Source organism: Chiroxiphia lanceolata, chromosome 2 (assembly GCF_009829145.1).
Source record: "Chiroxiphia lanceolata isolate bChiLan1 chromosome 2, bChiLan1.pri, whole genome shotgun sequence".
Classification (NCBI taxonomy): domain Eukaryota; kingdom Metazoa; phylum Chordata; class Aves; order Passeriformes; family Pipridae; genus Chiroxiphia; species Chiroxiphia lanceolata.
Window position 1 is genome coordinate 66,754,011 of NC_045638.1, and position 27,786 is coordinate 66,781,796.

The following is a 27,786-nucleotide window of genomic DNA, read 5'->3' on the forward strand; positions in this document are numbered from 1 at the left end:
TCATCTCACACAAAAGGTTAGATTTCTTGGAATCAGCTAAATTTAGATGTCTAAGCTTCCTCTACATACAGTGTGGTCAATACAGTCTGGAAAACCATCCCTCTCACATTAAATTAGACGCACGTTTAGTAACTGAATGGGTCTCTAGACTCATTTATGATACTGGCTAGGTCTCCACTGCCTTCACCTGGAACTCACACTAATTCACATCTACCTACAATTCACATCTGAATGAGTCATAGATACATCTCAGCCTAAAATTCACTTCTCCTGCTTAACCATTAGCATGCAATGCCAGTTTAGAAACATCCCGGGTACCCAAGATATTTGCATGTGGATGTCAAGCAGGAAAGAAGGGAGTGCAATTAACAAGAAGTAGGTAATCTCAAGGTATTTCAAGTAGCACCAAACGCCTACGTATAGGAAATTATTTGAGCCCTATGCATCTACATTCTGGAGCTAATTTTCATTCCAAATGCCTATACGTGAATTTGGTGTTTGAGCTCCTATTATACTCAATAGAAATATGGCAAATGGACTCTAGAGTGAAATTTAGGCAACCTGTTTTAGGTACCTGCTTTAAGATTAAATGAAAGTTCTTACGCTCAATAAAATAAAAAGGGAGCTTAGGCACTTAGGATAAAGTTTTAGATCTCTACATGCAAGTATGCACATTCAGGAGTATATAATATGGAGCTCAGTTCATAATTAATTTCTGGAACTAACACAGGCATCACTTGATTACTTCCTACAGCCTTCATTCATAACCTATGGTGGGATAGAGGCACTTTACAAAATTTACTTGACCAATTCAGATATCTGCCTCAGGAGCTAAAGTGCCTTTTGTATATAGCTTCTTCCACTGCCAGTACAGAGTATGAAGCTAGACAGACCATTGGTCTTTTTTGCTTATGTTCTTCTGAAGCCTAGCATGGTGGAGAGCATTTAGGCTAACTAGTATAGACATTGAGTCTCAATATAGCTGTCTTATAACTGCTTCTGGTGCAATTTGAGCAATTTTGGTGCAGCTTTTCATTACCCTGCCTGGTATTCCCTAGAAAATAGATCCTGAGGAACATATGCCAGATATGGGTGTACTGAATACCCTATGGTATCACAAATGGCTCTTCATTGTTATTTTTAGGCAACTGGAACAGATACCAGTAACTTGGATTGTACATATTTGTTTGGTTTCTATACTGTGTACCCTACCATAAATTTACAAGTTTATAATTCATTTACTTTAGAGAACACACATTTTTCTTTCCTCTTTCTTCACATCTGTATTGCACAATCTATACAAGACAAATTTAATTAACTTATAGAATTGCAGAACCATAGAATGATTGAGATTGGAAGAGAAGTCTGGCGATTGTTTTAGTCCAACCTATCTGCTCAAATCAGGGTCAACTAGAATCACATTGAGTTTGATTTTCAAAATACCCAAACATGGAGACTCCACAATCTCTCTGGGAAACCTGGTTCAGAGTTCTATTGTCCTGACAGTAAGAAAATGCAGGGGTTTTTTTCCTTATGTTTAAAGAAAATTTCTCTGTATTTCAGTTTGTGCCCAGTGTCCCTTCTTTAGTTTGGTATACCACTGAGAAGAGTCTGGCTCTCTCTCTACTCTCCTTCCCCCCACCACATAAGGTATTTGCACACATTAATAAGATCCTTCCTAAGCCTTCCCTTCTCTGGGATGAATAGTCACAGTTTTCTCAGCATCTCCCCATGTAACAGACGCTCTAATACCTTAATAATCTTTGTGGAGTTTTGCTGGACTCAAGCCATATTTCCATTTCCCTTCCATACTGGAAAAACCACCACCGGACTTGGCACTTCAAATGTGTCTCACGAATGCTGAGGAGAGGGAAAAGATCATTTCCATCAACTTGCTGGCAACACCCTGCCTAATGCAGTTCAGGAGGTTGGTTTCTTTTCTTAAAGGGTGCCTTCTGGCTCATGTCAATTTGCTGTCCACCAGGACTCCCAGTTCTCTTACTGCAAAGCTGTTTTCTAGTTGTCAGGCCCAGGTCTGTGCTGGTGCAATGGGGTTATTCCTCCTGCATGGAGTTATTCTTCTCATTGTAGCCATCAACAATTCTAATTCTACTTAAAAATGGGAACCACTTGAATGCTGAAATTAACAATGCCATGCTAAATTCAACACCTTTATTTTCACAACTATAATCTTTCTTCTAATCAACTTGCCACTGTGAATAGGACTTACACTGCCAAGATTCCATTAGTAAGAGAATGTGAAACATCAGAAAATTAATCTTAGTATCAAGGTAAAAAAGAGCCAAAGCTGGCAACAATAACCTTCATTGAATTTCAGAAAATGCAGCCTCAAAAATATAAGACAAATATTGCTGCCATAATAACACTATCACACCTTTAAAAGGCACATTGTCTCAAACACAGTTAGCTGATAGAGCATCTATAGTACTAATATATTTCTAATATATTTCATCATGATTAAAGATATATTTATTCAGTTGTGCTTTTTACTTTAATTTCCTATGGAAAGTCTTTAAAGAATAGAAGAATCTGTTACCGTTCTACTGCTAAAAAGTATGGTAAAACAGCATGTTTATGAGGCATGGAAAAGAACCTACTCAGGTCAGAAAAATTATGGATAAAGAGAAAAACTGATTTTAAAAGTCTGCAATTTGGAAGACGTTTTATTTTTTCTTATTGTGAATATTTAACTTGAAACTTATGACTAGCTTTCTTTTTTTGTTTTTTTTTGTGGGTTTTTTTTGTGCTGTACAGATATGGGATCCATACTAAAAACAGACAGAAATGTTGCAACATTCAAAATACTACAAAGCATTAACCAGTTTATTACAGGTTCAAGAAGACTTGAGCACCATGTTTGAACTATGGACACCAAACACCCTCTTTACCAAATAAAAGGTCAAAAGCTGATTCAGTTGAAGTCAATAAGCAATATAATACTACTTCCTCTGTCACTGAAGATCATTAAATCAAGGAATCATTCTGAAACATATTGTGTAGACACCAGCAGAAGGCACATGTTTTTATATGTTATTGACTAAGATTGACCTGTATTGTGCAGGAGGCCATACTAATCAAAACAGTCTCTTGGGCCTCAAAATATCCATGCACTTCTGAAAGTCACAGATTTCATGTTGCCAAAGGGTGGTACAGTCACACAGACAAGAGCTAGAAAGTGAAGATAAATGCTTTGAGACTGGGAATATTAAACTAACTTCAATACTCTGGTGCTTTTTAATACTCAGCCAAACTCCTTTGTCACTCCTTGTTCTCAGCAAAACAGAGGAAGAAAATGAGATGGAAAAGTTTATGGGTTGAGATAAGGACACTCACCAGTTAACACTACTGACAGAACTGACTCAACTTGGGGAAGATTAATTAACAATAAAAATTTGAGTAGGATTGTGAGAAATCAGAAAAAAAAAAGAAAAACCCCTTCCCCCCCTCTCCACCCCTCCCTTCTTCCCAGGCTCAAATTCACTCTTTCATACCCTCCTCTTCTGACTCCTACCCAGCTTGCCCCTACCAAGGCCAGTGAATGGTGCAGAGGGACGTGGAAGGGGAGTTGCAGTCGGTCAATAAAACTTTGTATCTGTTGCTCCTTCCTCATCATACTCTTCCCCTGTTCCAAGATGGGGTCCCTTCCAAGGAATACAGTCCTTGATTACCTGCTTCAGCATGGGTTCCTTCCATGCAGTACAAGCCCTCAAGGACAGACTACTCCAGAGTGGGTTCCCCAGGGGCCACAGCTCCTGCTCCTGCAAGTGCTTTTCATGGACTTCCTTCAGGGCGTACCCACCTTCTCTGGGGTGGGGTCCTCCATGGGTTGCTGGGTACACAGTGGTCTTCTCCACATGCTGTGAGGGAATCTCTTTGGTACCTGAAGCACACTCTCTCCCTCCTTCCTCACCGACCTTAGCGTCTGCAGGTTTGTTTCTCTCACATTTTTCTTACTCTTTCCTCTTAGCAGCTGTGCAGCTTTGGGCAGCAGTGGGTCAGGTTTAGAGCCACCAGGAACTGGCTCTGACTAATATGAGGGCAGCCTCTGGTCTCTTCTCATAGGAGCAATCTCTGTATCCCACCTCCCCACAACTTCGTCATGCAAACCCACGTAAAACATGTAATTAAATACCAGTGGAAATAAATCATTGGACTGTTTTAAAACACCAGTTTGATTTAAGAAAAGTTATGTGAAATCCTAAGCACTGTGCCATGGCAGAGGTTTGACTAGATAATGACAGCACTTTGAAACCTAAAAACATCTGTGAATCTTTGCAGTAGACCTGGTCTTACTGTTATAAGAAGAAAATCCTTGTGAGAAGAAAATACTTATAGGAGAAAAATAACTCTTAATCTCTTAAATCAGTCTTTTGTTTTAACCTGCACCACTGGCAAAAACATCTGTCCTGCATATCAACAATAATGGCAGCCAAAGGCACCAGCTTTTGTCTAATGTGCAACCTTCTCCTTCCTTTAATCCTCTAACACTACTAATAGTCCCCTCGCCCCATCTAGGCTTTTGAGCTCACTCCTGAGGACCTGCAAGTTCTCATCTTGGATGGCAGCAGCAGCCAGGAAGTTCAGACACATTAGGTGCTCCTCTTGAAGAAGTGATGGGACAAGTTCCTCTCTCACTGTCCATTCAATGGCTATGGCATCCAGATTTACACTCCAATTGGCCTTGTTGTATGGAGGAAAAGAGAATAGAACAGGAACAGACGTAGCACAGTGGCTTTTCTAAACCAAGACAATTTTAAAATCCTCACTGTGATGAGGCAGCAAAGAGATGTAAAGAGATGGCAATACTTCTTAAGCCTCTCAGATTTATTTTTTTTTAAAGAAATAGCTAAGATTGAATTCAGACTTCAGACTATTTTATAGCTCTTTTTTAGGCTAAGTCACCAATTTGACTCCAGTTTTTCTTAATCTGCTTGCCTGTAGCTAAATGTGACAGTGTTAGATTCTGTGTAAAGTATGAACTTGTGTTTAATGAAATGGAGGATATGACTCAAAGGCAAGTGTTCCTATTTTAGTTCACATACTCTCATATTATGAAAACACAATAATAACTATGGACCTAAGCATTAACAGAGTAGCATTTCTTTCTACACCTTAGGATGTTCAGCTATGGAGTACTCCAGTATTGCCAAATAAGAAACTTTTCAGGCAGCAAAATGAAAGACAGGATTAAGCAGAGGGTACGCTCACAAGGTTAAACCATTATCACCCACTGGGTGTAATGATAGTGACACTGTAAAACCAAAGCTCTTTGCATGAAAGGCTTAGCTTCTCCACATGGGACACTATCATATGACTAAGTGTAATACAAGACAGTCTTGCCATGACTCTGAACCTTAATCATAATTAAACCACTGCCACAGAGATATTTCTACTTATTACTGGAATTAGAGTATGATTTAATACCCCTGACATCACTTGACTAAACTGTCATAGTATTAGTTTTATTAAAAAGTGGGAACTCAGGTATTTACCAGGTAAATTGAACCACACAATTTTTACTATACTGAAAATAAAAAAGCTATCCACAAACATTATTATTGAAAGACAGCATTATAACGTTACTCCTAAGAACATGGAATTGCTTTGGAAGCTGTAATTAAAAACATAGGACAGAACAGAATATTCTGTTTAATTTTACTAAATAAAAAGGATGACCTTCAGAACAGTGGTTTACAATTTTTCTACAGTTCCTTGATTTCATAAAGCTATCACTTTGTGTTATGTAACATATATTGATACTACTTATTAATGAGGTGTAGAAATTAGGCAAGCATTTACTTAACTTCATAAACATGTATCAGAAGACATAAATATTATATTTCTGTCTGGTTTTAAACCATTGGAATCACTGCATAGATTGATCCACAGTGTATAGTAGGCTTTCTCCCTAGAGCAGTTCTAACACTCCACTAAATATATGCTATTCCTCTTTATCTCTTTGAAGAAAAATGAATCACATCCACAGCTTGCAGCTATCAAAATTTGATTTATCAAGCATTTACATGAGTGCTTTTTTCTCCTTTTATACACTAGGAGGCACATTTTTCCTTCATACAGTTCTATTGCACAGCTTTGCCACATGAAACCCTTAGATATGTTAACAATTCCAGTCTAAATTTAAGTCCCTGACAACCTTTACTAAAACACAGAGAAAGAAGAATTCTTCACTAATAGGGTGGGTTGTTTTTTCACACTGATGAAAAACACACTTGTAGTAATGAAAAATAGCTTTCGGCACCTGACTGCTGGCAAAGAAAAACAGTTTTCTTTAGAGTGATTACTGAAGAAATAATTCACTTCAAAATACATCAGAGAGCTGTACACTTTTAATGGAACTGATGATAGAGATGTTTGTGTTAAAAGTGTACTTGCTGATACGCACATTTAAAACTATTAAAAAGCAAGAATTTTGGTAATAAGAGATGCTATAAAGCAGTAGAACTAAATAGTATTTTATACAGACTTTTTTTTTTTTTTAATATCCTAAAGGAACTGGAATGTTTTCTACATTCTTATCTGATATACTAAAAGGTAAAGAACTTGACTCAGATGACAGATCTTTGGAAATTTGTATAAAAAGTAAAGGAAGATATTCCAATCTTCCTTTACTTTTTATACAAATCAAGCGTATCAAGTTGCAATTGAGACAAATATGAACTATAAGGGAGCTGCAATTGACAGGTTAACATCATACTCCTCTGTCTATCAATAAATATTGATCAATGAACAATAGGGAAATGGACAACATATCTTAGCAAAATAAATATAACCCTCAAGTTAAAATAAAAGACTCTAAATAAAGAAGACAGGTTTGAGTAATGCAAACCAAACTTGGGCTTACATATCATTATAAAGGACTTCATATCTCTATCTTGTTGCCTTTTCCTTAAAACCACAGTGACAGTGTGGGGCTGACAGTGCTAGTATTTGCCTTCTTTCTTCATCTCAGTTTCCCCCGGTGTGAGAGATTTCTGTTTTCAGATTAACTAGATAAATGTACTCTCACTGTGTATGTTTATTTCATTAAATCATGTAATTGTACTTGTGTCTCTGTAGAAGCTAATGACTGCAAGCAAATATAACAGTAAGTTTTCTCATATCTTTGTATAGCAAGTTAACAAGACTTTCAGCTCATTTCCCGCCACCCATATTTCAGGTTTTGAAGACCTGGGCCCTGGTCTATTAAAATAGCAACATATTAATACTGAGAAACAACGGCTGCATTTTTATTCATGTAAATTCACAGTGTACAATAATAACGCACACAATTCACTGAGCATTAAAGCCATTAACCAAAATTGCTCTCAGCATGAGACAAGGACTTTACTATCAAGATTAACATCACATTCTCATGAGCTGAAGCAAACTTTTACCTAGAATTAATTTTCATAGAAATACAGTGGAACAAATCTGTATTTTTGTGTAGAGGTCATTAGCAAACGTTCCCATAAACACTGTTCTTTCTCTTCAGTTGAAGTATTTAAAATAGAAATATTGTTCTGCAACATTTATCTAAAATTGGTAGCAGTACATGTACATGGTAATACTATGTCTCTTCACTATGATTTTTTCCTTACTGTATAGTTGTATATTTTACCTTAGAATAACCCAAGTATTTTCATAAACAGCAATTCCTTAAACAGCCACTGAAATGAAACTACCTCTAGAGTTAAATACAACTACTGAACATTTCACTGCAATAAAACTAGAAATTCAGCTTAGCAGTGTCAAAGAATACAATGTTCAAATGATATTACACCAGTTATTTTAACTATGAATGCATGTAAAAACCCACAAAGTAACTTTGCCCAACACCAGACAGTGTTTTTCTCTTCTGAAAATTGCCACAGGATCTTCAATGACCATAAACTACTTTAAACTCCATTTCACATCTCATCCAAAAACTTGTGCATCCAGTAGCAAAATAACTTTTGACACAATGCCTAGGCAACAGCTTGATACTGAATAGGATATAAAAGTCAAATCCATCTAATGAGCACCATCACTCCCATCCTGGACCGGGTTTTCCTAGGATGATTTCTGTCACAGTAATGACCATATCATTCCCTTCTTAGTTTATGAGATTTTTTGAGATATGGAATGCACTATTTCAATTTCTGATAAAAGGCAAAAATTCTATACTTTAATACTTCACTAATCATCACTACAGCTTGATGGTTAGATCTTCATAAATTTGACAAGAATTTAGCATCCCTAAGGCTAAACCAGGTGTAACCACAGACATATTAAAACTTTTCATATAGCTTTTAAGAACACTGACTAATCACCTATTAGCATCTATATTAGGCATGAAAAGTTGATCATGATTAATATACTATGTTTGCACAATGTGCTTAACAAAAATTTCCAAAACCACCTTTTTAATAACTTGCTATGAAGTTTACTAAGTCCTTTTTTCCTAACTCTCCTGGAGGATTTTTATGCCGCATTTTGAAGAGATGCACAATTCAGGGTCGGTGAAGCTAATGTGACAGTGGCAACACTCAGTGCTGCCTGAAAACTCCTCTCTGATCTTGTTAAATCTTTCACAAGTCTCATACATGGTCAGAGAATTAACTGGATAATTCCACTTAAGCTCTTCACTTGCTTAAGCAGACATACATTCTTGCTCCAGAGTCGATCCATTCATAGTTGCTATTCTTTTATCATTCCTTGTATTTCTACAGATTAAGGGTTTGAGACCATAGTTCCAACAACATTTCTGTTTTGGTAAAGAAAATAATATGCAGGTGTTGTATCCAGGGAAAAAAAGAAAAGGAAAAAGATAATAGGGGAAAATAAACCAGAATGCAATTCTCAGACAGTAAAGCATTTCAAAATGTTTCTTTGCAGGTTTCATCCAACACAATCTCTTGGTCTTCCCATAAAAATATGAGAAAAATATTTCCAAAGTCAATATTCCACAGTTCACTTTCTCATCTGCCATGATGTAAATGTCATAATTCAGATCCAGCTCTGCCCAAATGAGAAGATGGACCTTAATATTGTTCATCAGATCCCAAGGACACCTTCTTTCCTGGTTTGTACAGGCCCAGTGACAACTTAATCATCTATATGAAAGGGAGAAATGCCAAAGACAGAAACTAGTTCTTATTTCTATACTCCTGGGATGCAAGAGAACTCAAGTTCAATTACCTTCCAAGAGCACAGATAAGACTTTTAACCTTTGAGTCCACATTCTAGACAGAGAACAAGAGGCTCAAGGGCAGTACTGTTGCCCCCTCCCTGTTTTCAGTATGTCCAAGTCTCCACATTCCACATTCCAATGTCAAAATAGTAGTCCCAGTATTGGTTAAAACATTGTTTCACTTTTAAGTGTTGACTGTCACAAAAACACAGCAATAATGAAAATGTATTATAGAGAAGGAAAGAACGGCAGAAATTCCCAAATTAGACAAACTGCACATCCTTAACATTTGTACAAAAACACATATCCGACAGTTCCAAAAAACAGAACATCATGCCATTCCAACCTAACAAAGAAACCCTGTGATTCTTGCTATTAGAAGGGGTAATTGTAAGTGTGTTACAGAAATGTGGATTCTTTAAATTTTTCAGTGCTTCACTGATTTACTGTTTTCTATGTTAGTCTGAAAGACAGTGCAACCTCCATGGCCCTGCTCTTTAAATTGATATTTAGAATTCCTTTCCGAAAACAAAGTAGAAAGCTAAATAGCAACAACACTACAAACATGAAGAAAAACTTGCTACCTTGTAGGACATCCTTCTCCAAAGCTGTTCTTACTTACTGTGCAATTAGTACGAAGCTGTTTATTCCGCTGGGTGTATTTTTGGTTCTGCAGTTAAATTACAGTATGAGGCACTTCAGGCAAACTACATTCTTTCCAAACAATCCTTATGAGTTAACATGACCAAATATTCATGCACATGCTTAAAAATATCTCTACCATTGCAAAGCTCGTAGGTATGAAAAAGAATGTAACCAAGTTAGCAAAGCAACTCAGATAAGCAGAGCAGTGATGGTGACTCACCCGAGTTGGGGTCAGAATTGCCATCAGCTTCAGTCCTCTTGTCTGGTGAAGCCTGGTCGTAGAATTCGTCCTGCGGCTGAACCAGAGGGAGAGGGTGTGAGATCAGGGTTCCACCACCCACTGGCTCGTGGTCTCCCAGACCACTGTCACTGCAGCTTTCCTGGGAGCCATCAGGGAGGTGAAATGTAACACGGCGCTGGGACTACAAAGAAGAGCACAGGACACACTGATTAGTGCTCTTCTTTTCTGTTCTGTTCTCCTGACTATTTTTTTTTTAAACTTTTGACATACAAGTAGATCCCTAGCGATGCTTATGAGGCAATTACTATTATCATATTTGCTTGTTGTTTGTTTGTGGGGTTTTTTTCATTTGGCTTGCTTTTAGATTGGAAGATGGCAGATGGGAGAGCCAAATTTCAAAGGTCTATACATGCTCATCGGTGAAGTATGCTTCTCATAAGAAATTGATCAGTAGAAAATTAGGTATATTTCTCATAATTTTAAAAACATTTTAAAAAAGTTCTCTCTGAGAAGCAAAAACGGTTGCAAACTACGTTATGAAAAAAAATGGCATCCGAAAATGAAATAAGTATATATTTCTGAAGTTCAAATCTCTTCTAACTGGAAAAGAAGAAGTCCACTAAGCTAAACAAACCCATAAAAATGGTTGTCACGTTTCAGGAATAGTAGCATATATAAATACCTATCTATGAGGATATTTATCTGATACAAATTATCTACCTAAAATGGATAATTAGGATTGATGATATATCTGTGAAGTCACAGTGGTCAGCAAAGACTCACAGGATGCAATAACAGAATAAACAATTATTACTTCAGCAAGAGAAATAAAAATAAACAGCATATACTTTGTTCAAAAGAACACAGTGATAGAGAGGCAGAATTACACATTTTCCTCAAGTTAAAAAAACCAAACAACCTGCGATCATCTCCAAAGAAAAAAAAAATCCTGCAGATTAGTTAACCACTATTGATTTTGAACATCTGTCATCTGGAGAAATAATCTGACTTTTTGAATTGCAGCCACAGAGTGATACAGTGATTCCTCAAGAGCTTCAGAGCTGAAAACACCGCTGCAAATTGTTTAGCAGGCGTGACTGTTGGATTCATGAAAGGAATATTACAGGTCTTCACGGATCAAAACACTGCATCTTTGAAGGATTGGAAACAACTAGTTCAAGAGTATCTCAAGAGAGTGGTTAAATTAAGTTAAGCACATCTTCCCACAAAAAGGAGTTTCAGCAGCTTCAGTGGTCTGGTTAGCTAGATTGGTTTAGGATAAACTAGAGATTTACAAAGTTTATCTTAAGCTTAATAACTGTTTAGTTTAGTACTTACTTCCTATCAATATTAGTAATCTGAAACTTCGAGGTTGTATCTAAGCTAATGATTCAAGATTTCTATAGAGCCAGAAGTGAAAGGAACATCAGGAAGATACTACAACAGGTATCTTCCACTAGTTAACAATTTTTAAAATAGTTAAAATCAAGTGCCTTGTATCCATCCTGAAAAAGTATCAGGTTCCAACTCCCCTGGGTTTTTTTCCTCTTTTTAAATTTTTCTTTTAATGAGAAAAACCTCAATTTAATAGTACTAACTGTATGTTTGCTTATTAAAAACTATTTGTTAATGGTAATTACTACTATTTTATATGATGATGAATATCATCTACTAGGTTTCTTTTTATTAATCTCCCTTGGGTGGACATAGTTGATTAAGTCAACTTTGGATTACTGTGTTATTCAGTATAGAAATAAATGTAATACTATTTGCTCTTGGCTGTGATTTTATAATTAGTATTTGGCTTTTAAGTTTCTTTTCTAGCTTTAACATTAGAATCCAGATGTAGCAAACCAAATAGATCCTCTGAGTCATTGGGCTGTATTCATTTACATCAACAGAGACCCTAACTCTATATGTCACTAAAACAACTTTTACCTCACCCTTTGTTACTTTTTCTTACAACTTTTTCTTCCGGAACTACCACCCTAAACAATCTTTTTAATCATTAGCATGTTCTTTCCCTTCAATATGAGCAAAATGGAAATACAGCTAACAACACAACTCAAAACCTTCTCTTCCTGCATTTATTTTCAGAAATATAAATTTAGAGACCTGTTTTTCCAAACTAAGAATTTATGCTGCTAGTAAAATTAGTAAGATGCGCACTGTGGTGGGACATCCCCCCCCCCCTCCCTGCCCCAGGCTACACTACTATCTGAGGAAAGGAGATTACCTTCATTTGCTCTTAAACCTAAAAGACTCTATGAGAAAATCTGAATGACTGAGAAAATAAAACCCTAAAATAAGGGAGGTGAGAAATTCAGTTTTAGGTTTTGCAAAATAATTAAACCCCTGTAATTAATTAACCATCTAAATAAACAAAAAAATACATAACTACAAAAATGTCCTGTTTCGTGAGTTATGAAATAACTACATAACATAAGTTATGTAGTAAAAATACTGATCCTGGATAACAAAAACTCCTTGTAAATTAAATCTGCTCTGATTCTATACTGACAGACAGGAATCAGTCAGCCAGTAAAATGACGCAGGTCTGACACTAATACTGGCAACTTCTTAGCTGATAGTGCTATAAATTTTTAAATCCATACTTTAAATGTTAAAAAACATATTGTCTTGGCTTTCGGAGCACCCATCAAGGTCTCCACAAATCATTATAAAGGATTATAAAAAAAATCTAAAGGTCGTGTAAATAGTGATTCAGTTCCAGAAATGATGGACATGCAGTCCATCAAGAAACGTTAGATTAAGTTGTACCTTCAAAACAATGAGGGGAACAACCCTTTTACAAAAGGAGACTCAAAGCAAAAGCTTAAGCTTAGGCATATCACATAAATAGCAAGGAAAGGCTGTCACTCCAAGTGAGTGCTAATGACAGAGTAATGTGATATGTGGCCACCACCTCCACTGCCCAGCCCAGAACCCTCCTGCCTGGCTGCTGGTGCCCAGCCTGAGGTCTCTGCCCAGGCTGAGGGATGCATCTGCCACTGTCTTCTTTGCACTAACAATGCTGCTGCAGTCACCAAACTAAGCGTGTATCCCAGCCACACACATGGACACTGATCTGGCCACAGCTGCGGCTACACAGATGGCCTCAGACAAAGTGTTGCTCCCAGCAGTCCCCACGTTCAGGACTCACACCAAGCACAGGTAGACAGGTTCCCTCCTCTTCTTGGGCTGGCAGAGGCAGAAGGTGCAGCACACACTCTAAACTGCCCAGGTTCACAAACACACACACCTTTACGGTTGTCCTGAGCACCAGCACGGCCCTTCTGCCTGCCCAACACCCCTGTCCAGATCCCAGCCCCCCTTACCCATCCCACAGGTCACCAGCTCACCAGCTGGTGCCACTGGGTCCTCACTGCACACATGCAGAACTCATATACTTGTCCCACCAGTAGGCTGCACTTGTGGGTCCCCCCAAATATCAGCACAGCCCTTCTGCCTGCCTGATACGCCTGCCCAGACCTGGGACCTTCTACTCCCTGGCTGGTCCAGCTTAGAATTTGCCAGTGAATCCACATGCACACCCCATGCACACTTGATTTGGCAAGGTACAGAAACTCGCCCCCAGAAGCTGGTATTTGGTGCACAAGCTGTGATGCATGGTCCAGATCCAGCACCACGCCCCTCACTGAGTGTACACTGAATTTCTAGTCTCCATAACAGTAGAGACAGGGTCTCTTCTTTCAGAGGAAAATCCTACGACATACTTAGACTATGTTTGTGTTTATCTACTTCCTTGTGCAACCAAACACAGCTTTGAATTCTTTTTACCTAAAGACAGAATCAAGTTATTTTGAGTAATGAGGTTTATAGTCAGTACAACACTTGGACTAATGATAACAAGTAATTACAATTTCAATTATGCTACAACATATGCAGGATTATATACAGCATGAGGTAAGGTTATGGTTCAGGTCCCAACACTTGGCCAAAATTCAAATCTAAAGTCTATGACATATTGAATCATGAACAAATATTTTGGGGAGGAAATATGGATTTTCTTCAGGTCCTGAAAAAATCTAGTCCTTATTTTTAATCAGCGAATATCACATCATTGTTATGGGAAATCCAAAACTGAAAGGAGAATTCAGTCAAAGCAATATACTTTTAAGCTATGTCAAAACTAGTTTCAATATATAATTCAGAACAATTCGATTCAATGGGGTTTTGAACCTGGGCTGAGTTTAAAATTCAGGAAAACAATTAGGACCAGTTACATGAAATCATTCTTCTTTTAATCACCTACAGCAGATTCTATAAAGCTCATCTAAGTGAGGCATGGCTTCACACACGCAGGAGATACAGAGAAAAATTAACTCTATCTCAGATGGTGATAAAGGATAGCAAACTGGTGTTAAAAGTAGGACAGTTCAAGCACTATTCGGAACACCTTTTTTTTCATGTTTTTGGACCAGGTGGTCAGCCAGTCAATACTTTTTTTACACAGAACAATCAAAATTATATCAAATCAAAGACGCATGAAACTGCTCTTGCTGCTTCTTTTCCGCTACAGCAAAGCCAAATATGTACCTAGTACTTTGTAACAATTGTAATTTGTGGAATTACTGAATATAAATTATATCTGTGATACTTGAAAACGCCAATAAAAATAGCAACAAAAACACTTGTGTGGAGATGAGGAATGGATGGCAGAGGATGAGGATATTCTAACCTTATTGATCAAGTACAGAAAAGTAGAAGCTGTGTTTGACATAGCGTATTGCATTTTTCTTCACTGCAATACTTTATTTGGAGATAATGAAAATATTTAAAAATATATTTGTGTTGAAGTTTATAATTTTTCCATCCACATACTCTTCTGTTCTATTTTTTCACTCTTTCTTGACATGAGGAATTCAATGATTACAAGTGACAGGGCAGGTAATAATGGGCACAAACTAACATAGGAGGTTCTGAACATCAGGAAACATTTTGTTTCTGGGAGGATGACTGAGCACTGGCACAAGTGGTCTAGATAGGCTGTCTGGTCTCCCTCCTTGGGTATATTCAAAAGCCATCTGGACACAGTCCTGGACAAGCAGCTGTAATTATCCCTGCTTTATCAGGGGGTTGGACTAGACGGCCTCCAGATGCCCTGTCCAACCTCAGCCATTATTTGATTCTGTGATTCTATCAATTCTAACTGAAAATAAAGGAAAACCTGGGAATATCTGGAGCAGTTTCATATTCTTCCAGAGCTGACATCGTGATTCTGTACTGAAGTACTTTGTTTTCTACAGTCTTAGCTGTAAAATGTATTCTGAAACCACAATTTGTAATTTCATTCCATAGAAATCCTGAAATCTTTACCTAAGCAAAAGAATTGGTAGGAATTGTACCTCAGCATTGATTTCTAGAAAAGGTGAACCAATACTAGTGAGATTTGGACACTGCTTATGGGACTAAGCTTTTTTGCCGCTGCCCTATTTTCCCAGACACCCTCATACATAGGTAGAAAGTGGGTTGCAAATAGTGTAAGGACCTGAGTGCTAAAAGCCTGAAGTACGGGAAAGATCATGTCATGTGATATCGAGTGTTTGAAATGTCCTGTGGCAGGTGAGTTACGAGCTGTGTTGGAAACAGAACTTTAATGTAGGAAATATAAGCACTAGGTTTCAAAATTCTTCAGTTATTTCCTTTGTACAGTAGCTTCTAAAACACATTTTACTTCCAATTATGTGCTTGAATCAAACAGCAAGTTACAGAAATCAGCATTAAGAGGAGCTTTTGCTCTTTTTTTATTCCAAAGCCCAAGCTTTCAAGCTTTGTACAACTATTGTATTGTTTTTGCTAATCAGGGATCCCAGAAATAATTATACTATTGTTCCATTGCTGAATGTCTCACAGGGACAAATTTGGCTACAGATCCTATCCATTGTTATAAACCAAGCTGTAATTAAAAAAACATTTCTACACTGGGTAGTTGCAAATAGAACCTGCTGAATTTTAACAAGCTGAGCTGCCTTTTGAGTTTACAAATCAGGTACTTTAAACAAAATGCCCTCTTCTCCACTCAGTACAGTTGTAAGTTAAAAGCCTTGATTTCTGTCCTTGATTTTCCAGACTGGCAGAAGTCTAAGCATCTAAAACATCCAATTCACAGCAAGTCAAATTAAGCTTTATGGAATGGGATGTAGGTTTGCATATCAGAATACATATTCAAGCAGGACATGTCTTTAGTTGTCATTGAGACATTTTAATTCAGATATAGAGATTTTACATCAACAAAAACTGCTTATCATTCCTTTCTGAACTACTATGTTATGTTTTGTGTTAAGATTGCAAAGGAATATTATGAAGGAAAAACAACTTCAAAGAAAACATTTTGGAATATTTTCTTATGGAAAGATTATTGATACAGAGGTTTAAAAGAGAAACTTGAAAAAAACAATTTACCTTTTGAAAAAAAACTAGAAGAATCTATGGTGATGTCATATTATATATGTCATATATTATGCCATCTAAGACAACAAAATTTACTGATACCCCACTAATGAATATAGAAGTCAGAGGAGAAACATATTAAAATAAAATCAAGTGTAAGCAGTAAACAAATACCCTAAAAACCCCATAGGCTATTGATAATTAAATGTTGACTATTAATATGTTTGTGCACAAGTTTAAGAAATGTTGTAAGGACACAAGAAAAATCTATGCTTCATTCCAAATGCCTCTGTGGAAAATGTCTGTTTGATAAAATTTGTTCCTTCCAGGATTAAAGTAGAGATTCCTGGTTCATGTACAAAAACATGGATTTAAATTTTTTGCAAGGTCAAGACTGTAAATAGAGGTTAAGTCACAAAAACAGATTAATAACAGTTTCAGAGGAGAAGAAAGGAGAGACACAGTACACCACCAAGCTTTAAAATAAAGGTTTAACAAACTATAGTTTAACCCCTTCTTTTCTCATTAATCATTTTTCTCCTAAATTCTGACACTGGAAGCACAAGCAGTGCACTTTTTAATGTGGCAGGAGTAATCTGGGGTAAGGGGATTCCTTTTAAACTAAAATACAATGGGAAACTTAGACAAAATGTATTTATGTTTGTATTTGCTGCACAGAACGGACTGGCAAGATCACTGAATTAACATATGGTACCTCTATTAATTTCTTTTATAAATAAACAGTGGTTTGTTATGTATTTTTGCAGTTCATTGACTTGGTGAAAGGCCCCTAAAATCTACAATCTACATGTTCTTTTCCAAATTGGAAAGACAAATCAAAATATAGTTCTGGACTCTGACCTTTGAAAGTTGTAGACTATCTTGTAGGAAGGCCACAAAGCACCTCAAACAGGGCTTTGTATAACTCAGCTCACTGAAACACACCTTCTTCTTTCATGTTTCACTGAAGCTCACAAAAGAATATAAATCTGAAATAAAATCATTCTACTTTCATAGTAAAAGCCACTCTTGCTTCTCTCTGATAATCCTGGCTCAACTCTGTGTTATATACAAATTGTGCAGGAGATTCCTGCAATTTGCTAAGACAAATAGGGTTATTCTTTTTTGGCTACATCTAAACCAAACTTTCTCATGCAGTCCTCATGGCAGTCCTTATTCAAGGATATTGCTTGCATCACAGGACAATCCATTCTCCATACCTATCTTGATATCTTACCCACAGAACCAAGATAATGAAGATAGATTAAGTTTTTGACCAACCTCTCAAGCTAAAAGAAGATTGAAAGAAGAAAAAACAATTCATATGGAATCTCCATGCTACTTCTTCATACCATGCTACCCATATAAAGAACTGGAGTGACTAGGTATTTACTTGTTACCCCTAAGGTAACAATTTTGATGTTGATTTCAGAATGTAAATTGTTATTATACTAGTAAACATTTGATTTCTTCTGCTCAATTTCTCAGTACCAAAATTTCATAGACGTTTGTAAATTACAGTGCAATATACTAAAAGAAAGCATAAATATAATCACCTATTATATCACTGTTTCTACCTAGGCTGCAGAGAACTGGCCTTTTCATAAGGGTGAAAAATAGTATCAATTACAGTCTGCCAACTGACTGGGAAGGAAATGACAGCTTGATGGTCCCAAGCACACTTGAATGTCGAGAACAAACAGCCTCTCTGGTTGGGGACTTGTTTTAGTTTTGCAGAGACAGTGAATGAAGAAAGAACTGCAGTCAAATCTTGAGGTTTCAGTCATCTTTTGAAGAAATATCACATTCTTCCTGTGTCTACGTAGTGATGTTCCTTCATTTTATTTCATGAAACTATAGTCTTTACGCCATAAATTATTCCTGGGTTTTGTAGGATTTTTTATTTTTCAATTGAGCACTGAAAAGACTGACAAACCCTTAACTAAAGAGACTAAACACAGGACTATCACACATTTTATATTGTTTTGCCTTCCTAATATCCACTTAGAAGGCAATTACTCCTTTTCTTAATAAGCATTGTTATCTACCTACAAACATCTTGACTGCAAGGCAAATTTGACCTAACAGGAAAGATAAGTTCTACAATTTAATCTAGTCTAAAACAGAGTATTACCTTGTTCAACTTAGATGTCTGGTAAAACACTAATAAATTTTCAACATTTTAAATCTTAACCCCCATCCTTCAGAATTAATTGTCTGAGATTCAGAAAATCAGTTCTAAGCCTACAATTATGCAGATTCATATCTCAGATGCATGGAAAGACAAGTGGAGAGAAAAGATGGAAACTGCTGTACGCAATACAATATAAAAAAAAAAATAGCGAATTGTATTACCAGTAGACAACTAAGCTAATGTTCAGATACATTATTCACTCAAATGGCTAGATGTCAGTAAACTATGCTAGCTGGATATATTTTTTACATGTTTCTAACCAGAAACTCTGTGGGAAAAAAACTGAGAAAGGATTCATTAAAAACCGGAACAACTTTGTATATACCTATAAAAAACTAGTGTTGTACTTTGAATAGTTTTCTAAACAGATCTGTGGCTATTGGAGAAAGAAGGGCATCTCTAATGAGCATTCAAGCCATTCTAAAAATATATGATTGTAAAATAACAGTAAAATACCTTTCTGACATTCCTGTACACGATCATTGACCATAGATGACAACGTAAACTTGGGCATGTATTAGAAGACCTAGGGCAGATTAATTCCTTTGATAACTCTTTTTATAACCCTTGACAGCAGAGAGACATGAAGTTCAGAGTTTTCAAATTTAAATGCCCAAAATCAACCTAATTAGATCTTTGCATTATAATAGTTCATAACTATTTAGGCACCTGACTTTAGACATTCAACACTTGAAATTTTAGTTGTGTTTAAGAAAAATATTTAAGACACAAGAACCTAAAGAAACAGATCTCACTGACAAAAAGATACTAGACTAACTTACATATAAACATTTTAGCTGCAATAGAACTATATTTTCTGTGATCTTTAGTAATTTAAAGACTTCAGTGATCTTCAGTTTATTTGTTTATTTTGATTTTGGTGATGAGCTACTCCTAGCAAGACAGATAATGCACATTACAAATGCACTCAATTGAAGAAGCATTTCAGAAACGCTGTACCAATTACAACAATAACCAGCATAACTTCTCTACACTCTGAGAAGTTTTACATTAGTAAAAGCATGTGTTGATCAATAATGCATATGAAATACTAAAATGTAGAAACAGCTGTTGCTGAAATTTAACAAGTTAAATTATAATAATATATTTACCTTGATTTGCATTCTGTAAAACTCATCCAGCGTCAGTAATGTGAACAGGGTAATAAAGTTTCTGAGACCTTCTTTTAGCTATAAATTACATTTCCAAATGTGAGAAGAAACTATAGAGAACATTTCTTATCTGAGGACTGTATGTTATCTGGAGGCTGCTTATAAAAAGAACCCTATTACTGTCATATATGAAAATATTGATTGCTATATTTGCATTTTAATTTATGTTAACATAAATTAGGTCTATAGTATTTAATGAGTTACATCGACTAAAGTTTATTAATTATACTGAGCAAACTGATACATGTGGTATCATGTCAATAATCATTACTGATACTGCACCTCATTGTTGAGGCTGCATATTACTGTGTTACAGAAGTGCTATGCATTTGCTTTCATCACTGTCAGTGACTACAGCAGTCATGCAGGGTTCTGCAGTACCAAGAAGCAGGAAACTTTCCAGTGATCTTCTGGAAAAAGAAAGATGTGATAAAAACTCCTTTAGAATTCTGTTCCATTAGCATTCTTTAGTACCGCATATAACCTTGGAAATCAAGCAGGCCATGGATCTTGTGTAAAGGTAGCAATCTTTTGTCTGAGGCAATGCAGCCCTTGTTCTATATTAGAACTAATGTGAATGCTTTGGGTTTAATTATATATATAAAAGGAAGAAAAACATATTTCAACATCCTCAGATTTAGCAGCAAATGGTCAGCTGTTCACTAAGAATTTTTGTGTCAGAGGGTAGTCAGATTAAGACTATTTTAAATGAAAAAAAAAAAAAAAGATAAAAAAAAAGAAAATCTGAAGGCCTTTAAGTGATCACACTCTAAAGTAACCAGAGCTCATAGTGGCATCATGATGACGATCTTCACTTTTATTTATGTGAGTTCACAGAAATGCAATTAAGAAGATCATATTGATCCTCAATACATCAAGGATTAATAAATGCAGAGAAAAAACAATTCTCACAAAGATTCTAAGGATATCTTGTATTAGCGTGGGGGTAGGAGGAGGGCAAGGAAGGAGGCTCTCAATGTAAGGATGCTGTTGGAGAATAGTACATCAGGACATTGTTTCCTGAACTAGTAGTACCGTGTGTAATGGGTATCTGTCACTGACAGCTCACTAGGTTATAATTAATTCTAATTCAGTAGTCATGTGTTCTCCTACAAGCACAGAAAGCAGAAGCAGCAGCAGCATTTCTCTTTGAGGATAAGACCTTTTCCATGCCATAATTCTAGAAAGCAGCTGTACATCTATTAACACAATGGACACTACAGCTGTCACATTAGACAAATAGATATTGGAAAAGCTGAAAGTGGACATGATTGTCAAGGATAATATGGTTAAGCTACTGCATCCTGGGAAAGATGCAATTTCTAGAATATTTTAATTTTGAAAATAATATTATTATCCCAATTGATTGCACACACTATAAGCTAATTAAAACACCTCTGTTAAAATATATCTGCATCTCTAATAGGAAAAGAACTAGAGTATTTGCACCATAAACCCCTATACTTTGTCATAAGGGAAGGATGTCCTTAAGAACTGCTTTCCTAAGGACAGTTTTCTGAATTTATTTTAGGGTTTGGTTTTTTTTTATTTGAACTCACAAAGCTTTGGAGTTTTCATTTTGCATATGCAAACACATGAAACAGGAAATGAAAATAAATAAATCCCCAGCTTTTCACTTAGGATTTTTCACTTAGAATTCTTCAGGGAACAATATACATTACAAATATTGACTACAAACTTCTATCACACGTAACACACATGTACATCTGTCTTGCAATACCTTATGATTTCCAAGTCAAAGCTTGGAAAACTAAATCCACAGAGAATGTAACTATTTTCTGTGGTTGAATGTGGGGGTTTTTTTGCTGTTTTGATAACGGGTCTTTCATTCCTGTGCCATGTGAGCTGTAGGGGCAGGTCTCTGACACATGAAATTATAATCCCAAATAAGAGAAAAAATTAAAAATAATCCTTCAAAGGTGTTTCCACACAGAGTTTCTATTAAAAAAAATACATTAGCAGCTTAGCCAGTAAGAAAACTAAAACTTCATGTATTAACAAGCAGGATGAAAAAGGAAAGAGGAAAAAGATAAGGACTTTTGCATGGAAATCAGCTATGTGAATGTGGTACTACTGCACTATCAAAATAGCAGATACTCTCAGTGGTATCTTACACTGTGAAAAAACAATTAGGATATATTTTCTGCTGGTCTCAAGTAGAAGTCAAATGAGATCTGACAAGAATCACTATTATTATTAGACTCCATCCAATTTTCAATATTTTCCACAAATTGCATAAGCCATGCTCTCGACACATTAAAAGTTATAGCAAAAACAAGAACTCTATCATCTGGATAGTTTTAGGTAATGCTGCCAGTGCCATTGTTCCCCTTGAAACAAGCAGAAAATGTTTGATAGTCCATGTTCATGTTCTGATGTCGATGAACTAACCTAATTTGAGCTGCCTGAGATTATTGTTAGTAAAGTTAATTCACGCTGGTGAATTTCAGTGGCCTAAAAGAATAACATCCCAGAAGTCTTTGAAGTTACATCAACTGATGATAATACTCATCTACTTTTACTTAGGTTCTGTGGAAATACATTCTCAAAGTCACATTCTGAGAACTACTGAACTTTATACGACCTTGGCCTGTGACTTCTCCGTTTTCTGTCTACAAAACAGGAGAAAGCAGGACATTGGACACTTAATATAAAACAATTTAGTGACTGGTGCATATATTTTTCAAATATACATACTAGCAAGTTTCTCATTTCACAGAATTTTTTCAACGCCATAACCTTTGCTCCCAGTGTTTAAAACTGTTTATTTGTGCACTTTCCAGCTTGTACACAGAACCATGTTAATTAATACAGATATCTAAGGACTGCAGACTTTTGACCCAAACATTTTCTAACACTTTAAGGGTAATTTGTACGTATTTTGCAAATGCTAGCTTTTCATTAGACAAACTGACAAGCACAGACCTTCTGTTTCACATTTTATTTTATGCAATAGTAATTTAAATAAAAGCATGAAAAGCACAGAGCCACAAAGGAATGAAATTGAACTTCATAAAAATACTGTAAAGGTATATGCACATGCCCTATGTGTCTTCATTTTCCAGAGAATATTAAAAATAGAAGTGCAAAGAGCTTGCATCTAAACCTAAACCAATCATTTACAAGTATTGCTTGTATTGTCACGATACATTCTACATTACATTACTAGCTACCTACTGAACTGACAGAACACACTTCCGAGTAAGACTTCAGCATTAGAACAATTGTTAAATAAATTATTTCTATGTATGAGCAAATTGAACTGACTTACATTACTGTTTTAATATCAATTTCTCACATAGAAGTAGATCAGAATCCTTTCTGATATGATCCTTTTTGTGACAGATGGATGAAACCACATGGTGTTACTTCAAGATTAAGGTGCTATCAAACTGTAGAAAAAAATCACAGAGCTCAATGCCTGTGGAAGCCACATTATCTCAGTCTTCACAGGTTGACAAGGCATGTAAAGAATGCATCCAAACCCCCTGGTTTGATCTCTATTGTTGACAGATCACAGATATGGAAGTCTGAGATATTTCCACAGCAACTGCAAGTAGGATGATAACTAGTCAAAAATGGCAGATAACCACACCTACTCCTTCAAAAAACGTGAAGGTGGAAAGGTGCCTATTTTCTCTAGAGAGAGTGAGTAGAGGAAGATTACAGTTACTAGTAATATAAAAAAGCAATAAAAAGAGCAGGCAAAACAAGGCTTAAAAAATTCTCTGAAATAGAGACTTTAATAGTTCTTCACACAATTTTGAATTTCCTTTGTAGGAGGAATAAACATGGGCCTAATCTACAACCTGATAGTCACTGGAAAGTTTCCACTGACCTCAAAGGGATTAGGATTTTTTTATCAGCATTTTCACTAGCACTAAAGTTAATAAAATCCCAAGATTTTCCTTGTCTTCTAACGGTCATTGTTATGAATGGTTCTGACTTTACCAACCTTTTAAACCTAAATTACATTACTCACAGATATTATCTTTTGTATTGTAGACACTGATCATACATAATCTACTTTTTTGCCTCGTAGTGTTGGATTTTCTTTTCCAATATGTGCTAATAAGTATCCCTTAGATATAAAAAAATTACATCTGATTATGGCTTCTTAAGCAAGCTTTAAGTATATTAAATAATCATTTAGGCTTGACGTTAAGTGTTTTGTGTGTCACTGTTTTGTCTGTGTGTGCAGATTCCTGTGCCTGAATTTCCTAGAATCAGTTAAATATATATTCTTTTAATAGCTTATCTCTCTAGTTTCCAAATGAAGATCAAATTCTTATGTGTAATTAATGAACTATATAAATGAAGCCTGCCCCCAACTTTTGAATTACACAATGTCCAAAACAAATGTAGTAAAAAATTATGTGGCAGCCAAAGCAAGATCAACATTTCAGTATGAAATGACAGGTATGTTTCATTAAAGGCCAAATCCTCCAGTTATTCTTCAGAAGGTAATGGAGGTCTGCGCTGCAGTAAGGAATGCTGATTTCACTGACAGGTAATTATTCTGTTAATACCTCCATTATGCAAAGACAGAGTAGCCAAACGACTAAGGTGTCAAACATGCATCACATTTGGTTAGATCAAACCTCCCATACATGAAGGTTATAGAACAGCCAAGTCCCACTTGGTACAGATGTATTCACTTCACTCTTTAAAACAGCACATACACTGCACTGAGGCAGAGTCATAACAGGTGAAACGTTGCACTGGAGAAAAACAGAAGGTAAGGTAATTAGATCACTCTCTTTAGTAACAGGGATTTCTCTACAAGATTTCTCGGAATTAAGGAAAAAAAACAGGCAAGACTACATCTGGATAAGTGCTTATCACAAAATTACCTTTTTTTTCATGGGAATAGTCATAGATTATATTAGTTGTAACTAGTTGTATTGAATGGAATACAATGAAAATTATTAAATAATTCATTTTAGATCAAATGCAAACAAGCCCCTAAAATATGTATATATAGCAGATTAGAGAAATGTCTCATGTGCACTGTAAAAAAGACCAGAGGGTACGAGCTTCGCTCTGTAGAGGCAAGGTTATTTATCATCATTTATTAGGAAAAAGCATAGTTCAAAATCTCTAGACTTGAAACTAGAAGCCCTCTGGAATAACATATTTTGAATAGCAATCCTAATAAGAGTAAAACTAACAAAATAATCCAAAATCAAGCTGTACATGTTTAACTTCATAATGAGGAAGCAAAATGTTTCCCACACTAGGAAAAAATTGATATGGTACATGCCCTGGGTTGACAGATGGAAGAAAAAGACAGACAGATGTGTTCTAATTTCTTGGGTAGGTTTTCTTTTTCCTTTAGTCTTTTTTTCCATAAGATGACTATCAGGCATAGATGAAACTGCTTACTCAATAACACTGGCTACAGATATTCACCAGAGCAGTAAAGCCAAATATCCTTTAGGACTTTGCCTACTAATATCATCTCAAATGGTATTCAGTAACAAGCAAAATGACTAACAGCTGGCATTTTCCTTAGAAATGGCAAAACACCAACTAGGTCCAGTTTGTGCAGCCCCAGTAGAGAGGACCATCTGGAATGCTAGCCTGAATCTTAACAATTAAAATCAAGGGCCAGGTCAGACAAGTAGCAGCTTAAAGAATTCATGATCCTGAGTTTCTAAGCTAAACTGAAAATGACAGAGAAGCTAACATGTGAGGGAATGTAGGTAGTCATTCTCACCCAGGGGATGCAGGGTGATCATGTGGTTAAAGTACAGGACATAGAGTTAGAAAACAGACTCTGTGACACATTTCATGCATAATAAAATGTAAGTCACTGTAATCAATAAAAAGTTTCCAATTAGACTCAGAATAAGGTACCTGGGGTCTATCTTCCAGATATTGAGAACCTCCTGACGGTGGTCAGCTGCTGTCAGATGCCAGTGATGTGAAACACTTAACATTTTTGCTTATTGGTAAATGGGAAAGATCATTGTAGGGTTTTTTTCCAGCTAGGCATGATATTTTCAAAAGCTAGCATGATATTTGCAAATGAATTTAAGATGTTCAGACAGCAAATGCTATTCAAAGAATAAATATTTTATTATTTCATAATTTGAAGTGGAAGAAATGTGTTTATAATCTCACTTTACTTGATTATAAAAGGCTTAATACTGAGCAGGGGGAAGGATGGAAGAGAGAACAGAAGAATGGTACTGTGAGAGGTCATACTCAAATAACATAGGAAAGAATGCTGTTCTCTTATAAAATTTACAATCTGATTAAAGACTGGACAAAGTAGAGACAACAAGAGAGCCATGGGGAAATAACAAAGGTAGAATTACCAGCTCCATATGATTCCTGTGGTTAGCAATGTGTCCTGCTTGATGGATCTAAATCATTATGATTTACAGTTGTTTCTGAGGATATATTTTCCTTCTTAAAAAAATCAGCAGATCTTCCTTTGTTTCTTTTCCTATGTTCATAACATACTGCTCTTTTATTTAATCTCCTAATTGCACTTTTATAATTATAAATTCTACTTTAAGTTATTAATTTACCTGATTTGATTTTTAAAGCAATAATAAGTAGGAATTATATTTAGTCCTCTCCTCGACCTTGTCCAGACATTTCCTTGTAAAATCCAGTAGTCAACTACCTGCAAACAGCTAGGGCATCTCTGGGAAAATAAACACAGGAATACTCATTATCAAGTGATGGCAAGAACAGGATATATGTGATAGAATTAAATCTGCCCAGGGATCACAGGCAACAAGAAAAACTTCTATAGGTATATCAGTGATAAAAGGAAGAGGAGTGAAATGTAGGCCCTCTGCAGAAGAAAATGGGAGATCTGGTTACCTGAGATATGGCGAAAGCTAAGTTACACAGTAAGTTTTTTGTCTTGGTCTTTTCCAGCAAGTGCTCCAGCCACAGCATCCAAGTCACAGAAGGCAAAGGTAGGGACTGAGAATGAGGAGCTGCTTGCAGTAGGAAAAGATTACATTCAAGAACATCTAAGGAATTTGAAGGTACTCAGATCCTTGGGACATAATGAGATGCATCTGCAGGTCTTGAGAAAACTGGCAGATGAAGTGGCTGAGCCACTATCCATCATATTTGAGATGTCATGGCAGTCCAGTGACTAGAAAAAGGTAAAATAACCTCCATTTTTAAAAAGGAGAAATAAGGAATACCTTGGGAACTGCAGGCCAGTCAGTCTCACCTCACTGCCTGGCAAGATCTTGGAGCAGATCCTCCTGGAAACTATGCTAAGGCAAATGGAAAAGAAGGAGTTGACTGGTCACAAACAACATGGCTTCGCTAAGAGCAAAAACTTTTTGGCCACCTACAATGTGGTTACAGCGTTTGTGGGAAGAGAGACTGCCATCAGGACCTGGACTTGTGCAAAGCATTTCACATTTGACACTACCCTGCATGACATTAAGGTTTCTTCAAATATGCAAAAATCACAACTAAAGCGACATGATACCATACATGAGTAATCTAAGTGAAACCACAGGACTATTAATTTCTGGAAAAATATGAGTAATTCTACACCCTACATGCTATGGACACTAATCTGGATAATATCAGAATAGTGCTTATATAAATAATGGTGTAAAACTTCTTCAAACTAGCAACTCAAGAACTACTTTGCTCAATCCTACTTTCTGTCTAAACTCAAAAAATGACAAATATGTGTGTTCTGCCAGGCTCCAGAATAAATACTTCAAACAGTACTAATGACAATTTTCTCTGGTATCTAGCACAAAGATCTTCTATGTTTACTTGTGATTGTGTTTAATTTCATATTGAAATGATTAATCAGAGTAAATGTCTTTATTTTCTGCTGTTTTAACTTCAAGAAATGATCTCTTCTGATTTTATCCTATTATAAGGATCGTTACAAAAATGGGAAACAATTAAC

At 36.1% G+C, this 27,786-nt stretch overlaps 1 protein-coding gene across 5 annotated transcripts in view; it reads right to left on the reverse strand.

Moving 5' to 3' along the window:
- The window catches only part of PCDH9 (protocadherin 9), a 679,135-nt gene that overhangs the window by 233,799 nt on the left and 417,550 nt on the right, over nucleotides 1–27,786 (reverse strand). For 2 of the 5 annotated variants that reach the window (XM_032680713.1, XM_032680711.1), the window contains one exon: nucleotides 10,056–10,131. In XM_032680713.1, the coding sequence (XP_032536604.1) occupies nucleotides 10,056–10,131 (76 nt within the window). Of the gene's footprint in view, nucleotides 1–6,764; nucleotides 9,114–10,055; nucleotides 10,258–27,786 lie in introns of those variants that run through there. The other 3 variants (XM_032680710.1, XM_032680709.1, XM_032680714.1) reach the window with 2 other exon arrangements.